This window comes from Hipposideros armiger, unplaced genomic scaffold, assembly GCF_001890085.2.
Source record: "Hipposideros armiger isolate ML-2016 unplaced genomic scaffold, ASM189008v1 scaffold_135, whole genome shotgun sequence".
Taxonomy (NCBI): domain Eukaryota; kingdom Metazoa; phylum Chordata; class Mammalia; order Chiroptera; family Hipposideridae; genus Hipposideros; species Hipposideros armiger.
In genome coordinates, this window is record NW_017731485.1 from 2,397,910 (window position 1) to 2,420,107 (window position 22,198).

Here is a 22,198-nt window from a genome sequence, read left to right on the forward strand (position 1 = left end):
AATGAGGGTCCACAGCAAGCAGGAGGGTGGTTCCCTCTGACTACATCTCAGGGTGTAAGGACTCCACAACAACCCTCCCTCCCACTCTGCCCCATCAGGGAGAGGGACTCCAGCCAATGGGAGAGAGGCTCCAGCCAAATGAGAGGGGCTCCAGCCAATGGGAGAGAGGCTCCAGCCAAATGAGAGGGGCTTCGGCCAATGGGAGAGAGGCTCCAGCCAAATGAGAGGGGGGCTCCAGCCAATGGGAGAGAGGCTCCAGCCAATAGGAGAGGGGCTCCAGCCAATGAGTAACCCCACTGAGAATACCACTCCTCTGGCCTTGACCTTAATACGCCACAAATTAACTTTGTGCTTCATTTAAATATTAATTTGTTATTATTAACTCAACCTTAAAGCATGGCAGAAGGAAATTTTGTTCCCTTCACCGGTAATTCCACCACACTCTCCCAGCATCTGTTTTCTTTTGGTGACCTTGAACTCTACATCTGTATAGATGGCTGTTCCTCTTTCATGAAATATCCAGGGGGTTTTCATGATAATATATAATCTACGTAAAGCTAATTCTCAGCGGTAACAGAAAAGTAGAAGTTTCCTGAAAATCCTAATAAAAATAGCTGATTAGAAATTGAGTGTGTGTGTGTGTGTGTGTGTGTGTGTGTGTATATATATATATATATACTCAAAAAAAAAAAATATATATATATATATATATATATTTGTAAGACTTATGTCTTTACAAATATGTACTTTATAAATAAACTACAGTTCATAGTTTTCACAGTTGTAATTTGAATGGAAGTGCAATTTTCTATATTTTTCACTTAAAATTATGTCTTACACAAGTTTTCATGTTTCTCTAATCGCCTTAACAATTATTTTATTGTAACATGCCTGTCTAGTTCTAGCCAAGTTTCCCAGTTGCTTCCAGTAGAGAAGGTGATAGATTCACCTCTCGTAATATGACCTCTGTACAAAAAAAGAGAAGAAAAACAAGAACTGTTCATGCATTAACACCGAATTTGTGTGAACAATACGTTCATTTCACACGAGTGTTCCAGGCAGTACAGAAATGGCCACTGGGGGGCAGCAGAGTGAAGGGAGAGAAACAGGGGTCCCAGTTCCTGGTTTCCCCAACTCCTGGGTCCCTAGCAGTTCCAGGCCCCTAGGGCTCAGCTCCCACATCTGTACAAGAAAGGGGAGGCCCAGAGCACTGCTTCTCAAAGTGTGGTTCTTACCCAGAAATGCAGGGTCCCGGGCCCCACCCAGGCCTACTGACTCAGAATCTACATTTGAGACCTTGGGGCGATCCTTACACACACTTAAATTTGGTGGAATTTTGATCTACCCAAGCTTTTCCCTACACTGTTTTGTGTTGTCCCATCCCGTTTTGAGCTCATCCAGTATCTGAGATACCATCTGCTATGACTGGGCCTAGGTCCTGATTTAACCAGACGGGTGTCCTCTCAGAGGCCGGGCAAGGCTGTTCTCCCCATTTCCTGGGCTAGTGAAACAGGCCGAGGCCCCAGGGCCATGCATTCCGTCCGTACCTTCTGAACACCAGCCTGGAAGCCCCTCAGATGGCTGCACTTGATCATCTGGTGAAGAAGGACCTGGGCCATGGCAGCATCCAGCAGCTCCAGGTCGTCATAGAAACAAACCAGCAGCCCCAGCCTGTGTGAGAAGACAAGCGATGCTCTGGGAGGGCAAAGGGCTGGGGCCACGACCACAGCCCCGCCCCCATCAGGACTAACAGGGTCGCAATCACAGCAGCTACCATGTACCAGGTCCTGTGCTGAGCCCTCTACCTGGCTTATCTCATCCCAACCACCCTGAGAGGCAGGTGCTCTTATTAGCCCCATTTCATAGAAGGGCAAACTGAGACTCGGAGAGGTCAAGCGACTTGCCCAAGATGAGCAGTGGAGCTGGGACTTAAATCCAGGTCCATCCACCTCCATCTGGGGGTGGTAAGGACACAAAGCATGGTGCTGAGTCAGCCACAGAAAACACTCCATTTTCCACATGGAGACAAGGGGCTGTCCATCCTGAAGGAGTCTTGGGGGCAGAGACTTATTTCCAGGGTGTTTTACAACCTATACCCCCAGATGATGATGACTTCAAAAGAAAAGACAAAGGAGGCAGAACAGTGTCAGGGCAGAGGTAGGGTTTGAACCCTGGTCTAGCTGGGAGCACCACTCCTAGAGGTTAAGAGTGTAGCTTCAGGCCGGCTGGAGTCTGAAGCCCAGCTCTGCGACATATTAGACCTCCAGCAAGTTACTTAACTTCTCTGCAAGGTTGCTGCATACTGTTGTGCAGTGCACGCTCTGGACAACTGTACAGAGTAGCCCTGCCTCTCTGAGCTTTCAATAAAGAGGAGGTTTGCTTTGTTCATCAGAGCACTTCATAATAAATACAGTGACGGCAGCAATGAGGAATACTGAGTCAGACAAGAAGAGGCTTACCAAAGGATTAATATTTCCTGGGGGGTACTATGCATTCATTAATGGATGCTCTCAGCATTAGTATGAAATCTACTCCACTTAGCACAGCTGCACCACCTGGCTAACCACGCTTGACCCAGCTCCACCCTGAGTCTCAGAAAGACGCCAACACACTTGGACAGCAGAGCAACCAGGCTAGGGGGAGGATCTGAAAATGTGTCTGATGAGAAATGATGACTCGGGGGAAGTGAAGATTGAATATTAATAACCACGTTAATAGCTAATATTTCTCGAGTACTTACTTTGTGGCAGGTGTGCTGAACCCTTACAAGGATCTTAATGAGGTAGGCAGATTATTATCTCCCATTTACAGATGGGAGAGTGGAGGTACAGAGAGGTGCAGGAACATGGCCAAGGTCACACAACTGGTAAGTGACAGAGTTAGGATTAAACCCAGGAAGTCTGGCTCCAGGTCCCAAGTTCTTAGCCACAAAGCTACTTTTTTGTGTAACCATGGAAATATAGGACCTACGCTGATGAGTGAAAATGACTAGGGATGGGGGAAGGTGTAACAGTTTTACATAAGAACATTCTCTACAAGTGACTCTGAAAGAATTGAAGTGATATGGTGATGTCAGAAGAAGCGCTGTGACAGGAAGGCCCTGGGATATAAAGAGAAGAGGGCAAATGGTGCTCCCCACCCCTCCCCTGACACTCAAACCCTTTCTGGAGTCACCAAGTGCACAGCTCCTGGCCCTCCCCTGCTGGAAGCGGTCCCTGGAGGATCCCATTACCACCACTAAATTCTAGCCTGATCTCATGGGGGTTGGGGGAGGGTGGGGTCTAGATCACCTACCTGAGGAGCTAGACAACAAGGGGTTCGCAAATGTGGGGACCCACGAGATATCTCCAACACTCGACCCAGCCTAATGGAAATTACATGTTTACCTCGAAATGGACAGAGTATGGGGTGCTTACAATGTTCCATCTCCACGCTCAGAGCTGAAATCTTAGCTTGATAAGGCTGCATAAGTGCCTGGCACACAGCGGATGCTTAAAATGCATCTCCTCCCTTCCCCCATCAGAACCCCTCCTAAGGGGTCTCTGGCAACCCAGACGCAGGACTCTTCGAAGAGGGACCCGCCGTCATTCTTCCTGCCCTTTGCAGCTCAGAGGAAGCTGCAGCTTAGCTCAGAGCGTGGGAAACAGCTCCGAGGCCTGGGCCCCGCCCCTTGCCTGTGGATGGTAGAGGTGTTCCTCACGTCAAAGCTGGATGAGCCGATTCTCTCCAGGAAGGCCTGGGCCAGGTCAGGCGTGATGTCATAAACTGTGTCCAGCTGCTTGGTGGCATTGTCATAGCTGATAAACAACCCTATCTGGTGGATACAGACAGAAAAATCAGAGAGGAGGGCTGAAGTGGGCCCCATGTCGCCCCACCCTGTTGTCTGCGCTGTGCCCCACCCCAGACACTCAGATACGCCCAGTTCTCATTGTCACGGATTTCTTAATGGTCTGTCATGGATTTCTTAATGGTCTGTCACGGCTGCTGTGGTTTCCTCTTCAACTCAACTGTTATTTAGAAAAGTATCATTTGTTTACTATCCAAGAAGTTGAACTTTTTAAAAGCTGACATTGGCACATTCGTTCCTAGGTTTGTTCTATTGCGGTCAGAGAATGTGGTTCACAAGTTTTCTTTTTGGGGGAATCAGAGATATTTTTAAATAGATGAGTGAGTTTATAAATGGCTCTCGGGTGATAAAAATGAGTGTGTGTTCTATTTGTAAGAGAAAAAGTGAACAAGAATAGAAAGAATGTGAATAGTATATTTAATAAAGTTGAACATACAGAGGGTGCCAAAAAAAATGTATACACATGTTAAGAAAGGAAAAAAATATTAAAATTGTAATACTCAATATATACCAATAACAAAAGGTGAATACAAGCCCCGTTTGACTTCTGCAATGACAAGAGGTGCTCAAAGTGGTTCCCATCCGCGTCCAGACACTTCTGATGACGGCAAGCTACTGCTTGAGCAACGCTGACCGAAGTGTCCACTTGTATACAAATAAATGTATACACACGACTTGTATTCATGTTTTGTCATCAGTATATATTGAGTATCACAGTTTTAATACAGTTTTCCTTTCTTGAAATGTGTATGCTCTTTTTTGGCACCCTCTGTATATATGCATATTGTCTATATTCACATTCTTTCTATTTTGTTCACGTTTTGCCTACGTGTCCAAGGGTGTCACGTGGACGTCTCCTGTATTCAATGCACTGTTATTCTGGGCTTAACATGGCCTGCCCCTCATAGGCTGCACTCTTTGTCCATTAAAATTCCCTCTTGGTGTTGGCACTCTGTGGTGTCACCTCCCTTCTCTACATTTTTAGATGATGAAGAACAGTTGCGATGAACTCTTAACCTTAGAAATTCCCCCTAGGGGCCCGGCTTCCTCAGAGTTTAACCTCTACCTACTTCCTGAAATTCACAATGGAGGTGTAATCCATTTTATAACTGAGGGTTGTAAAACTGGAAACTGTCTGAAACATTCCCAGCCTCCAAGGTAAAAGGGGGAACCTAGTGTTGCCCCAGGTTTCATCATCACCAGACACCGCTGGGTCAGCGGGCCCTTGCACAAGCTCATCATCTGATGCCAACACGTCTCTCACTGGCCAGGGGACACAGGAGCAACACTGAAAGCGAGCCCCCCACTTTTCACGAATGCCTCCATGTTGGCAGCATTCTCGAGTCAGGATGCGCAAGGGAGTTGAGTGTCACTGGGTCAATAGCAGGAGGAGGAGAGAGGCAGGCTGACCAGTGAGGAAAGTAACCTTAGAACATTACGTTTCTGCATTGTGAACACTGGAGTTAAAATGCAACCATTGCTGATGCTGAAGCAGCTATCAACAAAAGTAGCTAGAGATACACCCAGCTATCAATCCATGTTGCTTTTGATTTGGGGTTATCCTTCCGAGGTCTGGAAACTCTACAGCTATTGTCCTTGGCCTTTCCTGAGTAAAAAAACTCTTAAAGGATTTCTGGTTCATAACCCACATTCTCTTTCTATCACGTTTGTTCACATCAGGGCTATCTTAGCTGTCCACAATTCTTTTTTCTTTCCTTAGTTCTTCTATAGGATACAGTCCCATGACTGATCATGTGAGGCCTTAATCCAAGAGTTTTCTTTAGAGGCTTAAGATATGCCGGGCTGAAGTAGGTGTCCAATTGCCAGGGTACCTTGGCTGGCTGGCTAACCATCAGAGGCTTAGAACAGACCTTCCCTGGGATGTGTTAGCAATGGGGACATTCCACGGACTCCTCCGACTTACTTCTACAGGACTAATTCTCATGATTTCTTCAAACGATAAGTGAACCATATATCTGCCCAAAATCCACAAGTTTTCTGCGCTGACCCAAGACACAGAGTTATCTGCAAGAAAACACACAAACGGACAGATAAGTCAGTAAATAAACAAAAGCCTTCGCACTGGAAGGCGAGAGTCAAAAGCGTCTTTGATGCCAGGACCTCCTTCTTACATTCATTAATTCACTCAACAAACATTCACAGACAGCCTCCACCCATGAGACACCACGCCGCCCGTTGGGATTCACAAACAACTGCCACCTGAGGCTGTTACTCAACAGTGTGGTCCCTGGCCCAGCAGCCTCAGCATCACCTGGGAACATGTCAGAAAAGCAGATTATCCTTTAAGATGTAAGACCACAAAATACAGTTTTGTTTTTCACTCACTTCGTTAGTCAATAACCTTGAAATACACTTGACTCACTTTCATTAGTACCAGTGACAATCGTCACCATCCTTACGGGTTATCACCATGTCACTACACCTGGGCCAGACCAAACTCCTCACCCCTCCACTGTGCACCCCAAATATTCTCCAAACTGTCGCCCGCTTGGGCCCTTCTCACCCGCTAGCATGCCTTTCACCCAGCCTGTCTGCCCTCAAATCCCACCTTCAAAACTGAGCTCAAACGTTTCCCTCCCTTAAAGCCTTCTCTTGTCTCTTCAGCCAGCAGGACTGTCCCCCTCCTCCAAACACCCCGAGGACTTTGTCACTCTGGTCAAGCACTGGAAATTCCCCATCCACAGGATATCAGTGGGACTTAAGGACAATTATTTATGTCCAGGATCCCACTTCGAGTTTGCACTGAGCTGGAAGTGGCCCCACTGCCCGCTGTCCTTCAGTACAAGGGTTTTACACACAACACCATTGCGTTGGCAACATGTGAGGGAGTGTTTACAGGGCACTATGCATCAGTCACCATGAGCTGGTGCGCAGGACGCCGTGGGCAACGGCTGATACCAAGACGAGACGGTGAAATCAGGGCTGGGTCACAAGAACAGGGTGACTCCCCCCACCCAGGAATGAGAGCTCTGGGTGAGCACAGGTAAACACCCTAGGATCACCTAGGCAGGGACACAGGACATTTGACGTGGGGGTTAGACAGGTGACTCCAGAAGGCTCGATAGGGAACTGGGGAAGAGAAAAACCACTCAATTCACCAAGAAACACATTGAGGTGTTCATTTTTAATTAATGACTATGTACAAACTGTTTCTTCAGACTAGTGATTCCCAAGCTTGGGATATTTCCAACCGCTAAAGTATTTCCAGGTGCCTCAAGGAACTTCTTAAGAACCAAGTAGGGTTCATTTCCATAAACTATAGTTTAATAATGAAACGATTCCTACAGGAACTTGAGAAGCAAAGACTGTCTCTCATTAAATGCTGGCAACTGGGAAGTAGGGAAGTAGGGAAGGTTGAGTGGCTTTCTCGGGGTTACAGCATGTGACAGTCAGATGCCTGGGGGCCACGATCACGTGTTGGGCAGAGGGAATTCTGGGTACACCGAAGACACTGATGAGTATGTTGTTTCATGTTCCTTCTATGCAAACCCCAGAGCTTAATTCCAGGAAGAGGGCAGACTGGCTCCATCTACGCCAACCCCACTGACTTCCTTTCTGTCCCCAGCACACCAAGTTCATGGCCACCTCGGGAACATCATGCTGGCAGTCCCCCTGCCTGGAATGCCCTTCCTCAGAGCCTGGCAGGACAGACTCCATTTCCCATTTTGGTCTCAAGTCCAATGTCAGTTCTCCTCTGACTCCTGCATCCAGGGCTTGGCACCCCGCAGCCCAGGGGCCAAACCCGGCCCACCACCTGGTTTTGTATCACCTGCGAGCTCGGGTTTTACACGTTTAAATAGTTGAGGGTGGGGAAAGGGGAATTGAAAGAAAAAAAAGGCATTTTGTGACATGTGAAAATTATATGAAATTCAAATTTCAATATGCGTAAATAAGGTTGTATTGGGCCTCAGCTACACCTAGCTTTCTATTGCCTATGACTGCTTTTGCGCCGTAACATCAGTTGAATAGCTAGGACAGGGATCATAACCCCACAAACCCTAAGATGTTTACTCTGGCCCTTTATAGAAGACATTTGCCAAGCCCTGGTCTAGTCTAAAGAAATCACCCTTTCCAGGGTAATTTATCCATGCTAGTTTCTTCACAGCGGAACCTGAGTTCTCTCTTTTATTTACTTGGTTAAAAATGGTCTCCACCTACCCTCCCACAATGAAACAACAGCTCCCTGAGAGCAAAGACTATCTTATTTTACTCTGCATCCCCAGTGGCTGACACATAGTAGGCTTTTTTTAGAAGTGTTTAAGAAGTTGATTCTGTGTACATTCCTGACACCAAACATTCAATAAGTTAACGCTATCTGAAAAACTGTTTGCGTTACTAATCTACATAGCCATTGTTTTTCTGGATGTCTCTTATTTTTCAATTATGGTAAATCATACGTAACATAAATTTACCATCTTGGCCATTTTTAAGTGTGCAGCTCACTGGTATTCAACGCATTCACACTACCCTGGAATCATCACCACCATCTGTCCCCAGAACTCCATTCATCTTGCAAAACTGAAACTCTGTGCCCATTAAACGCTAACTCCCCACCCTCCCTCCTCCCAGCCCCTGGCAGCCACCATTCTACTTCCTGTCTCTAGGAACCTGACTGCTCTAGGATATAGTAGGTTTTGAATAAACATCTGTCAAAGAAATGAACCCTGACCCATTTCTGCTTTGATTGCCAAGAAGCTTAGCACTAAATTTCTGTGCTTTATTGCTGAGATTTTCTTTTTTCAAAAAATCTATCTTGTCCCATTTTAATACAGATGTCTTCATACAGATCTTGAACTTGTAACCTTATTCTAAAGGCTCACACCAAACCTAAGATGCCATCATTATTTATGTCCCACTAAGAAGCCAGGAACGGGCGTAGGCTGTGAGATACAGGCCCATCCTTATCTCAGCCTCCCACTGTGTGCCGATGAAATGGGGAATGCGTGTTAGGCCATAAGCCATGTCAAACCCTTTCTGGAAGTCGGGAGAGGGGCAGGTAAAAATCACAAGTGATAATGCAACAAAATCCCTGTCTTCAGAGGTGAAGCCCCTCTTTTTTAAGGATGGACCGCATCCCCTATAAAAGGACCCCACCTCAAAGCACGGGCTCACCAGTGACATTGGAGGACGTCTGCAGGACCCCAGTCATCCAGGAGTAGAGAGCTCTCTGAGAATGGGCCGAGGTTTGGTCATAGAGATCCTTGAACACCGCAGATCTGAAGGAGACAAACATGGGGGCCCATCAAGGACGAAGCAGGTGGGGGCTGCCTGAGGAATGTACCCCAAGATGTCTGGTGTTAAAAACCCTCCCCTGGACCGGCCGAGTGGCTCAGTTGGTTAAGAGCTCGCTCAAGAGTTTGAGCTCTGAGCAATAGCGGTTCGAGTCCAGCCCGAGCTGAGCAGCTGCTGAGCTGCCAACAGGTAGCAGGATGGCTCAGCTAAAAAAAAACAAAAAAAAAAACTTCCCCGCCCCCTTGCTCTGGGGCACTGTTTTCACACTCCTCCTCTGCCCTCACAGCTAAATACCTTCCCAAGAGTGGTCTCCACGTCCTCACCTCTTGGTCACCTTTGTTTTGGTAGCAGCTTTACTGAGATATGAGTCACATACGATACAATTCGCCCATGTAACATGTACAATTCTGTGGTTTTCAGTATATTCACAGACCATCACCACAATCAATTTTAGAACATCTTAAGCACCTCAAAAAGAGCAGGAGATATAGTTCTGGAAAAATTCTTTAAAGGAAAGCTTGTCCATTTGCAAAAATGCTGGCGCTAGCATTCCCTAAGAGTCTGACTTAGGGCAAGTTATTTAACCTCTCTGTGCCTCAGTTTCCTCATCTGAAAAATGGGGATGGAGTTAATGACGTCTTTCTCACAAGAAAAAGAGGGGCGACAGGGTAAAGTAGGAAGGGGGCAAAACTGGGGTGCGTTCTGATGCAGGCAAGTCCCATGGGGTCACCTCTGGCATGCCGCCATCTCCTCTGAGCCTCAGTTTCTTCATCTGTGAAAGAAGGGACTGGGTGCCCCCTGGGACGTCTCCAGTGGAAGTGGGGGCACCTTCTGGACTCCCCACTCGAGAACTGTGAATCCGGAGTCAGAGAATGTGATATCTGTCTTGTCCTGCTGTCTTTCTATCCATAAGGCTCGTAACCTTCCCCCCACCAACAGGCTCTTATTTGGGACCTATATGAAGTGGCCAGCATCCATCCCCTCTTTTCATAACAGCACCTCTATTTTTCCTGGAGAAACATGTCTCCCATGCTTGGTCCATGTTGTTTGGGTGGGACTATGACCCACATCTAAGCCATTCAGCATATGAGATCCCATGAGCCATGGTGATTGGTTCAAGGATGGCACATGACCCAGCCTGGCCCAATGAGAGTCAGGTCTAGGACTTTGCTTGACCCTGCTGAAAAGAGAGACTGCCTCGGCGGGACTGGGCCTCAGAGGCGGCGGGCTGGGAGCTGCCAGTGCTCCCTCGTAGGAGAGAGCGGGCCTGCGCACCAAGCCAGACCAGAGGATGGCAGAGCTGAGACAGAAACAGCCAAAGATGTTCCTTGATTGAGTAATTTTGAGCCTGAAGTCAGACCTACACCTAAAACTCCTGAATTATGTGATTCAAAAAAGCTCGAGTGGGGTTTCGGACACTTGCAATCATGCGAGCAGTGGCCAATCAACTCTCTCTTTTCTCCACGCCCACTCCCCCTCACATACAACCTGGGGGAGTGGGGGAGGGGAACATGCTGACTTAAGAGGGCAGCATAACGACCCACACAGCTAAGGGGTTTTGTGTGGAGTATGGCTGGGCCAAAACCTGGACCCTGGAGATGGAATGGGGTCAGTACATTGTCTGTCTCCCTTACAGTCCTTTGGCTGCAAACATACAAAAATAAAAACCTCCCAAATTGTTGTCATCATTGGTCTTCTCCTTCTAAACCATTTTTAGATTTAGAAAGGGCCTTTTAGGGCCATAAAGTACCACAATTAGTAAAAGCAGGGAGCTGGAGCTGGCAGTGGTGACAATGCCTGGGGTATTTGGAGTTCTGGGCAGAACCCTCTAACGTGGTGCCCCCGGCCCCCACAGTGTAATTTCATATCAGGCTAGGTGGTAACACACGGCACCCGGCGCAGCACCCCAAAAGGAAAAACTGCTCCCTTTCCAGTGCTCTGTGCACCCAGCTGCCCTTCAGGGACAAAGTCTCAGTGAGTGCTCCGGAGTCCCCAACACTTGGCTCCTTTTCAACCAAGAAAACAGACCCCAGGCTCAGAGCCCTGGAAAAGCAACACATCTCGCGAGGGCTTCGTGACACTGTGGGTTGTTTTATTTTAATTATAGTATTTATTCTTAATGACTACTTTTACTGAAGACAAAGGATACCAGTTTCCCATTGACAGTAACGATATCAAATTTGCTTTCTAAATAAATATCAAGTAAAATAAGAATGGGTCCCTGGAAAGAAAAACCAGGACGTAAATACGGCACAGGTGGTGACAGAGCACAAAGCTGTGAGGGTGGTACCAGAATGACTGACATTTGGGAGATGCTGTTTTCATCAGACCGTCTCGAAGCACCACCGACCGAAGCGTCTGTTCCAGACCTCCTGTCTCAACCTTTCTGCCTTCTCCCCTCTGCCATGTGTCACCCCCTTGAATCTCACAGCAGTCCCCGAAGGACGGAGAGTGGGCCTTGGAGGGTCGGGAGGGCTCACTCACAGGTTCTTGAAGGCATCCTCGCCCAGGTCCCGAGGGAGCCTGTCTGTGATCTCCGGCTGGAGGAAGCTGCCTGCGGACCCCCTCAGCACCCTGCCCAGGATGTCCACACACTCCAGGGGGTTTAGCACCTGGAAACACCTCTCCAGCGTGATGAGGAGCAGGCTGCGGTTCACGCCCGGGCTCTGCAGGGCTTGCTTCCGAATCTCTCCCAAGTCGATGACAATGTCTTCCAGCTCCTAGAGCAATGACAGAAGCAAGGGTGGTCTTGAGAGTGGCCTCTTAATTCGGAGGCCCCAGGGGGACCCTACTTAGCCTCCGTGGGAAAATTCAGGAGCACTGTTTAACACACCGTGCTGCTAGGGCAAACCCTCTAGAACTTTCCATCGCCTGCAGAACAAAGTCAAGGCCTTCTGCAGCTTCACACCTGTTCTCATTCTCANCTGAGCAGCCACTAAGCTGCCAATAGGTAGCAGGATGGCTCAGTTAAAAAAAAAAAAGAGCAGGAGATATAGTTCTGGAAAAATTCTTTAAAGGAAAGCTTGTCCATTTGCAAAAATGCTGGCGCTAGCATTCCCTAAGAGTCTGACTTAGGGCAAGTTATTTAACCTCTCTGTGCCTCAGTTTCCTCATCTGAAAAATGGGGATGGAGTTAATGACGTCTTTCTCACAAGAAAAAGAGGGGCGACAGGGTAAAGTAGGAAGGGGGCAAAACTGGGGTGCGTTCTGATGCAGGCAAGTCCCATGGGGTCACCTCTGGCATGCCGCCATCTCCTCTGAGCCTCAGTTTCTTCATCTGTGAAAGAAGGGACTGGGTGCCCCCTGGGACGTCTCCAGTGGAAGTGGGGGCACCTTCTGGACTCCCCACTCGAGAACTGTGAATCCGGAGTCAGAGAATGTGATATCTGTCTTGTCCTGCTGTCTTTCTATCCATAAGGCTCGTAACCTTCCCCCCACCAACAGGCTCTTATTTGGGACCTATATGAAGTGGCCAGCATCCATCCCCTCTTTTCATAACAGCACCTCTATTTTTCCTGGAGAAACATGTCTCCCATGCTTGGTCCATGTTGTTTGGGTGGGACTATGACCCACATCTAAGCCATTCAGCATATGAGATCCCATGAGCCATGGTGATTGGTTCAAGGATGGCACATGACCCAGCCTGGCCCAATGAGAGTCAGGTCTAGGACTTTGCTTGACCCTGCTGAAAAGAGAGACTGCCTCGGCGGGACTGGGCCTCAGAGGCGGCGGGCTGGGAGCTGCCAGTGCTCCCTCGTAGGAGAGAGCGGGCCTGCGCACCAAGCCAGACCAGAGGATGGCAGAGCTGAGACAGAAACAGCCAAAGATGTTCCTTGATTGAGTAATTTTGAGCCTGAAGTCAGACCTACACCTAAAACTCCTGAATTATGTGATTCAAAAAAGCTCGAGTGGGGTTTCGGACACTTGCAATCATGCGAGCAGTGGCCAATCAACTCTCTCTTTTCTCCACGCCCACTCCCGCTCACATACAACCTGGGGGAGTGGGAGAGGGGAACATGCTGACTTAAGAGGGCAGCATAACGACCCACACAGCTAAGGGGTTTTGTGTGGAGTATGGCTGGGCCAAAACCTGGACCCTGGAGATGGAATGGGGTCAGTACATTGTCTGTCTCCCTTACAGTCCTTTGGCTGCAAACATACAAAAATAAAAACCTCCCAAATTGTTGTCATCATTGGTCTTCTCCTTCTAAACCATTTTTAGATTTAGAAAGGGCCTTTTAGGGCCATAAAGTACCACAATTAGTAAAAGCAGGGAGCTGGAGCTGGCAGTGGTGACAATGCCTGGGGTATTTGGAGTTCTGGGCAGAACCCTCTAACGTGGTGCCCCCGGCCCCCACAGTGTAATTTCATATCAGGCTAGGTGGTAACACACGGCACCCGGCGCAGCACCCCAAAAGGAAAAACTGCTCCCTTTCCAGTGCTCTGTGCACCCAGCTGCCCTTCAGGGACAAAGTCTCAGTGAGTGCTCCGGAGTCCCCAACACTTGGCTCCTTTTCAACCAAGAAAACAGACCCCAGGCTCAGAGCCCTGGAAAAGCAACACATCTCGCGAGGGCTTCGTGACACTGTGGGTTGTTTTATTTTAATTATAGTATTTATTCTTAATGACTACTTTTACTGAAGACAAAGGATACCAGTTTCCCATTGACAGTAACGATATCAAATTTGCTTTCTAAATAAATATCAAGTAAAATAAGAATGGGTCCCTGGAAAGAAAAACCAGGACGTAAATACGGCACAGGTGGTGACAGAGCACAAAGCTGTGAGGGTGGTACCAGAATGACTGACATTTGGGAGATGCTGTTTTCATCAGACCGTCTCGAAGCACCACCGACCGAAGCGTCTGTTCCAGACCTCCTGTCTCAACCTTTCTGCCTTCTCCCCTCTGCCATGTGTCACCCCCTTGAATCTCACAGCAGTCCCCGAAGGACGGAGAGTGGGCCTTGGAGGGTCGGGAGGGCTCACTCACAGGTTCTTGAAGGCATCCTCGCCCAGGTCCCGAGGGAGCCTGTCTGTGATCTCCGGCTGGAGGAAGCTGCCTGCGGACCCCCTCAGCACCCTGCCCAGGATGTCCACACACTCCAGGGGGTTTAGCACCTGGAAACACCTCTCCAGCGTGATGAGGAGCAGGCTGCGGTTCACGCCCGGGCTCTGCAGGGCTTGCTTCCGAATCTCTCCCAAGTCGATGACAATGTCTTCCAGCTCCTAGAGCAATGACAGAAGCAAGGGTGGTCTTGAGAGCGGCCTCTTAATTCGGAGGCCCCAGGGGGACCCTACTTAGCCTCCGTGGGAAAATTCAGGAGCACTGTTTAACACACCGTGCTGCTAGGGCAAACCCTCTAGAACTTTCCATCGCCTGCAGAACAAAGTCAAGGCCTTCTGCAGCTTCACACCTGTTCTCATTCTCAAGGTACACCACGACTGTCTCCCCTCAGGCTCTCGCTCCAGCTGGAGTTCCCTCCCCACCTCCATTCGCCAGCGAAACCCAACTCATCCTTCAAGGCCAAGCTCAGTCGTCACCTAGTTAGTGGTGCCCTCTCTGATCCCTCCTATTTCAGTCAGATCAATGCTCCTTCCACCATGTCATCCCAAGAGCATCTTGAACCAACGTCTATGATGCATCAGAGATGCTCAAGGCCTGTCTTTCCTCCGAGCCAGAGGTTCTTAATTCTGGCTGCACACCAGCATCACCTGGGGACCCCAGCATCCACATAGAGTCTGATTTAATTGGTCCAGGGTGGGGTCCTGGCATCTGATTCTAATGTGCAGCTGGGGTTGAGCCAAGAGTGTCCCGTGAAGCCCAAGCCACATTCCTAGTGCTATGGCTGGTACCCAGAAGACACTGAGAAATAGCCTGTTAGAATGAATGAATGAATGAATGAATCCTTTGAACCACAGAACCCAGCAATCCTGACAGGGTTTAGTCACAGTCTGACTGGTCCCTCTGTCCTTCATTCAGCCTTCAGCCTTTGAAAATAACAGCCACCATTTCATAAGCATTGGCTTCGCATGCACCAGGCACTGTGGGACGCATGGAACAGACACATCATCCTGCAGGTGAAGCCCAGAGATTCCAAGGGTCAGACCTTCTCAGGTTCAAATCCCAGGCCCTCCACTTAGTGTATGTCCCCATGTATAAGACGCAACTTAATTTTGGGGCCTGAAATTTGAAAAAAAATGTATTACATAAAGTTATTGAACTCAAGTTTTATTCATCATAAAATTCATACAACTCCTCATTGCTGTCAAGACTCCCAACCATGAACTTGTCCTCATCTGTGTCTGATGATGAATCACTGTTTTCATATATTGCCTCGTCCTCAGTTCCATCTATGGCATTTGAAATCTACAACCACTGTATAAGACGCACCCAGAGTTTAGACCCCAAATTTTTAGAAAAAGGGTGCGTCTTATACATGGGGAAATATGGTATCATCTGTGTGTCCTCAGGCAAGTCACTTCCCTTTTCTTAAGTCTCCATGTCCTTCCTCTTTCATGGAGACGAAATTAGCACCTACCTCTTAGATTTACGTGAGACCTGAGTGAGATCATGAATGGACGGCGCCTAGTGAATATTCCACAGATGTTCTATGCTGTTATTAACTCAATATTGCAGGTGATGAAACCACAAGGGAATAAGCCAGCTGCCCACACTTACATGGAGCTGGATCTGAGACAAGGAGGCTGCCTGAGTCCAAGCCCACACTGACAACCACGACCGACTGTTTCCTGCCATCAGTTGCTGACAGGCGAGGGCTAAACAGTGTGGTGGTCAGACTACACCTTAGGGGTCTGTGGATAGAATTTAAGGAGGCTGTGAATGCTGGGGGGAGACTGCATCCTTGTGTGCACTACCATAGAACTGACACCCAGCATTTCCTTCCGGGATGAGCATGGGCAACCCGCAAAGTCTAAAATATTTACTATCTGACCCTTTACAAAAAGAGTTTGCTGACCATTCCCTTAGAATAAAACCTGACACATAGTAAACCCTCAATAAATATTAATCAATACCATTTTCATAGACCACCATCCCCACTTTTGCTATGTCTTTGTTCTGTCTTTACTATTACTTCATGTTTCTCATTAAATTTTTTTAAAACTTCATTTTAAGGGGAAACATGACATCCCTACCAAGCTCACGGGTTTGATGTGTCTACTCTATTTTTAATCACCGACATTAAAGTAAATCTATGACTATTAAAATGTTTAAATGGCTTGGCTCCTTTGGGGAAATGCTGGTCCATACTAACCTGTCCCTGAAAACAGAAAACTCTAAACTTCACCTTTCTGGGTCCCCCCAGATTTCCTGGGTCTGAGGCCTTGCTTTGCCCTTACAGCACCAGCCTCATTTATCTGGGTCTGGTTTTTGTCTCCCTCCAGACTGTAAACTACATGAAGGCAGAGAACAGTCTTTGGTCTCTGAACCCAGTGTCCCCAGGTGCATAGCAACCATTCATGGATGTTTATTGAGCCAAACTACTGGGAGCTCCTTGGTACCCCCTCATTTCTTAGTACCCATAAGAGTACGAATCACAAGGCTCTTCCTTTGAACTTTGGAGAAAGTGAGAAAAATCTAGCTCCCAAAGCCCCCAGAGGGCTGGGGAGGGATAAATTAAGGTCAGTGCCTCAGTCAGGTTCAATCTGCTTCAGCGCAACCAAAAGCGACCGGCCCTGGGCTTCTCTACTCCCCGGGTGCCCAGAACTCCTCACCAAGCGGTCCTTTTTGTCCTCCAAGAGGCATTTCATGGCGGTGCGGAATTGCTGAGCATCTGTTTCCCTCAGGTCCTCCAGCAGCTTCTGGGGCTGGTACAGACGCTGCTCCAGGTGATTTTCCATGGCTGCCTGGACATGGGGTGTCGGGAGACTCAGTGAGGATAGGACAGAAGCACAGTCAGGCCACCGACTTCCTGTGGAGACCACAAGCTGGCAGCCTGCAGCCCTTTGGATGGCCAGGCTCTGAAATTTTTCATTAGCTGCCAAGATTTAAAAGTCAGGGGAAGGGCCGGCTGAGTGGCTCAGTTGGTTAAGAGCTCGCTCAAGAGTTTGAGCTCTGAGCAACAGCGGTTCGATTCCCGGCCCGAGCTGAGCAGCCGCTGAGCTGCCAATAGGTGGCAGGATGGCTCAGCTTAAAAAAAAAAAAAAGTCAGGGGATGCCTCACAAATACCTGGATTTCCAACTTCTCTTGGAAAGCACAAGAATATGGCAACGCTGGGCACACGTCTCCTTCCTGGTCATTTACCAGCAGGCTGAGCGAGAGGCAGCTAGGGGCTCCTAGAATCACTCTCCTGCTTACATCCGCCTAGCCAGCCGACTTCGCCACGGCCTACCCCATCCCTGTAGGTGACTGAGGTGTTAAGAGCAGAACAGCTGACCTCTGCCCAGGAAGTTTACTACCCCAGGTGGGCACTGCTCAAACCCTCTATCAGGCCCCAAGCTATCAGCTCAGGACAAAAATTCAGGCAGCAGGGACAAAGTCCCCATGGCACCCCCCAACCCCCACTGCCCCAGGACTAGGAACAGAGGCCAGCAGCCTCTTCCTGAATAAGACTTCCTCGTCCACCTGGGGAATTATTTTCTACATCTCCCTTCAATAGAGCTGGTCTAGAAAGGCAGCCTGGCATGACATCATGAGCGAGAGGCAGAACCAGACAACCCACGTGCAAATCCCCACCTTGCGGCTTACTAGCTGTGTGGCCTTGGGCAAGTTACTGAGCTAGGGTTGCTACATAAGACACAGGATGCAGAGTTAAATTTGACTTGCAGATGAGCAATCAATAACTTTTAGCATAAGTATATCCCAAAGAGTGCACGGAATATACTTATACTAAAAAGAAAAAAAAAAAAAAAACGATTCGTTGCTCATCTGCAAGTCAAATTTAACTCGGCATCCTGTATTTTTCATCTGCTATGTGAGCAATGCTACCACTGGGCCTCAGTTACCCCAGCTGATAGTGGGATTTAGTAGGAGGGTTAAATGAGTGTATAAGTGTTTCCACTAGTCCCTAGCACACCGTAAGTGGTAGGTAATGACAGACATTATTCTCTGTCCGGAATGAGTTGAACAGCTATTCACTCAATGTCTCTCCCCCTAGAATGAAAGGCCCACACGAGTGGTAATGTGAGTGCCTTGTCGCCCTCTGAGTCTCCAGCATCCAGGACTGTGCCTGGCAGGAAGTCGATGCCAGAGAAATAGATAAGTGAAGAAATGGATGTCCAGACAGGGAGACAGGCAGTGTGTCTACTAAACAGGTGAAAATATGGACATCTCATGAGAAACCAACCTGCGAGGGAGAAAAGGACCCGGTGTGACTTCTCTTAAACTACCACAAACTGATGAACAACAGAAAGGAAGTAGATGCTATGAGGCCACCGGATGCCACCGCCAGCTGGCAGGTATCCTAGTACATGGTGACCAACCAACTCTCTGGGGGTAGTTTGCACATGAACATTGGTTGATATTTTTGCTTTCCTTTAAAAGGAAGGAAACATTGAAACAGCAAAGATGTACGTCAGAGCTTCCTTCATCCATTGACACGAATTCTTCGCTGAACCAGATAATAGGTCTTGAATACTGGAAGAATATTTCCTCAGTTTTTGGTGCCAGTCACGGTGTACTGGTGAAGACGGGACACACCACACTGGGCTGGCTGCTGGTCACGCTCACGAGGCACGTGCCGTCCAGTTTGCCACAGTCCCCACCATGCCCTATGGCTCCCCGAGGCAAACACCCACTGCCATCTACCAACACGCTGTGCTACTGCTCTTCTTGTAGCAGAATTAAAAGTGAACAAAAATAGGTCTCGGACCCATGACTGAGAGACTGATCATTGCACCCAAAGTTCCACTCTCCTGTAGTTCCTTTCAGCAACAGGATCCCACAAGTCCTGGTGGGTTCATGGCCTCGGGGACGGTGAGCCAATGGAAGGTAAGCAGAAGGAAGTGTGCAATTTGCAGGTCATGCCCTTAGAGGAGAAGGTGTTCACATCTCACTTCCTCTCCCCCTCCCTCTTGCCCCTCCCTTGGCTTGGAGGATGGATGAGCTGTTTCAGCCATGTGGGGAGCACTCCCTCGAGGATGACAAAGCAACGAGAAAGAAGGAACCTGGACCCCTGGGTGGTGGCCTTTTAAAATAGAGCTGCCTCTCCCCTCTGGACCTCCCACCTAGCTGTGGACTATTACGTGAGACAGAAATGAACTCAGTGGTGTGCACTGCTGTAACTTGGGGTCTCTTTGTTACAGGTGCTCAGCCTCTACCCTAATACACCATGTCTCCATTCAAGGAGGAAAAATAAGAGACAAAGAGCTTGTGTCATGTTTCCAGAAACAAGGAACAGAACACACTTCTTTGGGGAGGTGAAGATCTAAGCCTGGCCCACTTCTCCAACTTACCTGGCCCCTGAGTTTGCAATCCCTGAGCACGGAGGGAGGAACATATATGCATGGGTCTCAGGTACACACCTGCAGGCTGGGGATGGTGAAGGCAACGTTCTGTGAATTCAGGTAGGCCAGGACTCTGTGGGACAGGTCTGCCGTCCACACGTGGGCGCTTCAGCCAAAGACAGACGGGAGAAAGTCACGACGACAGTTCCCCTACGACGAGTAGCTCCCCTCCTAGCTGAGTGACCAGGGCACTGGAGCTCAGAGAGGATGGTGGAATTGGGCTGGGGGTACTAGAAGCTTTGTGCGTGGAGGTAGGAGACTTGTTAACCTGGCACAGTGAGTGGGGGTGGGTAGGGGGGCATTTCCAATTCTAGGAACCTGCCTGGATCTCATTCTCCCAAAGACAATGATCAATTTCAGAGCTGTGCTTAATATTCTGATTCCCATAGCAATCCACTTACATCAGCTACAATCCAAACAGATAGACTTAGAAAAACGTCCTTCCTAAATTAAGTTTAAGACACAGATGCTGTGTGGGTACCACGAGAGGCTAGAATGGCGCTGTGAAGAGTGCGGGCTCCAAAGCTGGGTTTGCACCCTGGCTCTGCACTTCTTTGTGTGGCCTCAGGCAATTGACTGATTTGTCCTGAGCCTGTTTCCCTTTCGACAGAACACAGCTAACAACTGTGAGGATTCAACTGGCTCACACATGTAAAGTGCTTCCAAAAGTGCGCAATGCACAGAAAACGCAGTTTCATTCATAAGCGCCCCAAATTGGGAAACAAGTCAAGTGTCTGATACCAGGTGAAAGGTCCAAAAAAGATGGCACATCCACTGAACGGACTTCCACTCGCCAATGAAAACGGAGTGAGCTGGACTTATGCTTCCAGCTATGATGGAGTAACTGATGATAGATAAACCCTCCCACCGCAAGCAATTAGAAGGCCTTTTCTGATCCCATTTTTGTTATTTTTTTATAAGTAGAGGAATGAGGAAATTAACAAATCAACAAATAAAACTTTTAGCCTGGAAGAAGATATCCCAAGCTGTCAATGAAAATTATCTTAGGGAAAGGATGTTTGGGGGGGGGCCTCTCACTTTAGTATAATTCGGTACCCCTGTCATGAAGCCCCAAGGCCCCCATCCTGCTCCTTAATAGTATCGTCATCATGAGAATTACCTGCTAATGTGTGTCATTCCTCAGCACTCCCCAGCGCCTTGCCCCTTATCCCCGGTATCTAACACCGGCCCGTCTGCAGTACATAACGTGACCTTGGAGGCCATGGGCCCTGAAACCAGGCTGTGAATACACACCCCGACTCTACCACTTCACAGCTGGGTGACCTTGATTCACTCTCCCTGGGCCTCAGTGTCATCATTCTGTCCAATGGGTTAACAACAGGACCTACCCTGTTAGATGTGCTTCTATGTACTTAGACCAGTACCTGCTACATAGTAACCCCTCGATAAATGTCAGCCCCTGCTAGAGCAAAGAGGAGAAAATTTGTGGAACAAATGTATCTACTCTAAACAACACTTGTGCCTAGGTTGCCATTTTTGATCATGAGTATGTGTTACTTTGTACAATTAAGAGGCCTCCATTAAGCATTTTTATGAAACATCGATTCCATCCCGTCCCCTCCCCTGTGTGATGGGTTACCTTTGAAACTGTATGAGATCCAGTAACGCTACAATGGGAATAAAATGAAAAGACAACTTAAAAAGGAATCACTCCACAGAGATCACAGGCGCAATCGGTGTGAAATTCTTAGCAGCACCAAGTGGGGACAAAGTGGGGACATTACCATTCAGATAGCTTCCCTCTATTATTTCTTCCTAAAAGGCAAAGAAGAGATAACATCAAGTATAACATCCAAAGGCTGGCGGTTCCAGGAGAGGGGGTTTTGATGAAAAGAAAATGAAATACTCACCGCCATTTTTTGCAGCAACGGATGCAAATCTGCAAGAAAGCCATTGACTGTATAACTAGAGTTGAATTTTGCGACCTTCAAAACTGCAAATGTGGGCTCCCCCCAAAAGTCAGTCGTGAAGGAAATTTTTAGCGGATTTTAATGATATCTGTGCCTATATGTGCCAGTGTGAGAAAGCCTTGGTTTAAAAACTCTTTTAGAATAATCCTGAAAATCCCACATACATTTGCTCACACATGTGCATGTGCTCACATGCACACACATGTGCAGACACACACACTCACTCTCTCTCTCTCTCTCTCTCTCTCTCTCTCTCTCTCTCTCTCTCCAAAATACTTTACAGCATCACGTACCTAAATTGATCCATCCCCACTCCATTCCCCTACAATATCTGGAAACCACGACCAGTGATTCCTCCCACAGGACTTACCCTGCCTGGAATTTGGAACTCTGTGACTTGCCAAGCCATGACTCAGAAAAAGGGACAGGAAAAGAGCGTATGTCCTAGGTTCCTGACACATCCTCCTGCAGTTAATTCAAGCACGGAAGTGATTCAGATTTGATTTCTTAAACATATTTAAGAACATTCAGGAGATCAAAGGGAAAGACAAGTAGACCCAGCATTCCTGGAGGTTTTTCTTTTTTTAATAATTTAAAACTTCCATCTAATTTGCCCCATCTAACCCTCTATCCTAGTCTAAGACACAATCATCTCTCTCCTGTTTAAAGTCTTACCTTTTCCAGCATTCCCCTCAGTTGAGCA

General features: G+C 48.1%; 1 protein-coding gene across 1 annotated transcript in view; it reads right to left on the bottom strand.

Moving 5' to 3' along the window:
- The window catches only part of OTOA (otoancorin), a 49,159-nt gene extending 27,202 nt beyond the window's left edge, over positions 1–21,957 (bottom strand). Inside the window, exons 1-11 of the mRNA XM_019649919.1 lie at positions 21,866–21,957; positions 21,436–21,464; positions 21,310–21,340; positions 21,165–21,192; positions 19,583–19,670; positions 16,834–16,965; positions 14,090–14,325; positions 8,981–9,084; positions 5,772–5,872; positions 3,675–3,814; positions 1,548–1,671 (exon numbers count right to left, since the gene is read on the bottom strand). Coding sequence (XP_019505464.1) covers positions 1,548–1,671; positions 3,675–3,814; positions 5,772–5,872; positions 8,981–9,084; positions 14,090–14,325; positions 16,834–16,965; positions 19,583–19,670; positions 21,165–21,192; positions 21,310–21,340; positions 21,436–21,464; positions 21,866–21,956 — 1,104 coding nt within the window. The 5' untranslated portion in view covers position 21,957. The remainder of the gene's footprint in view (positions 1–1,547; positions 1,672–3,674; positions 3,815–5,771; positions 5,873–8,980; positions 9,085–14,089; positions 14,326–16,833; positions 16,966–19,582; positions 19,671–21,164; positions 21,193–21,309; positions 21,341–21,435; positions 21,465–21,865) is intronic.
- Between the last annotated feature and the right edge of the window lie 241 nt (positions 21,958–22,198).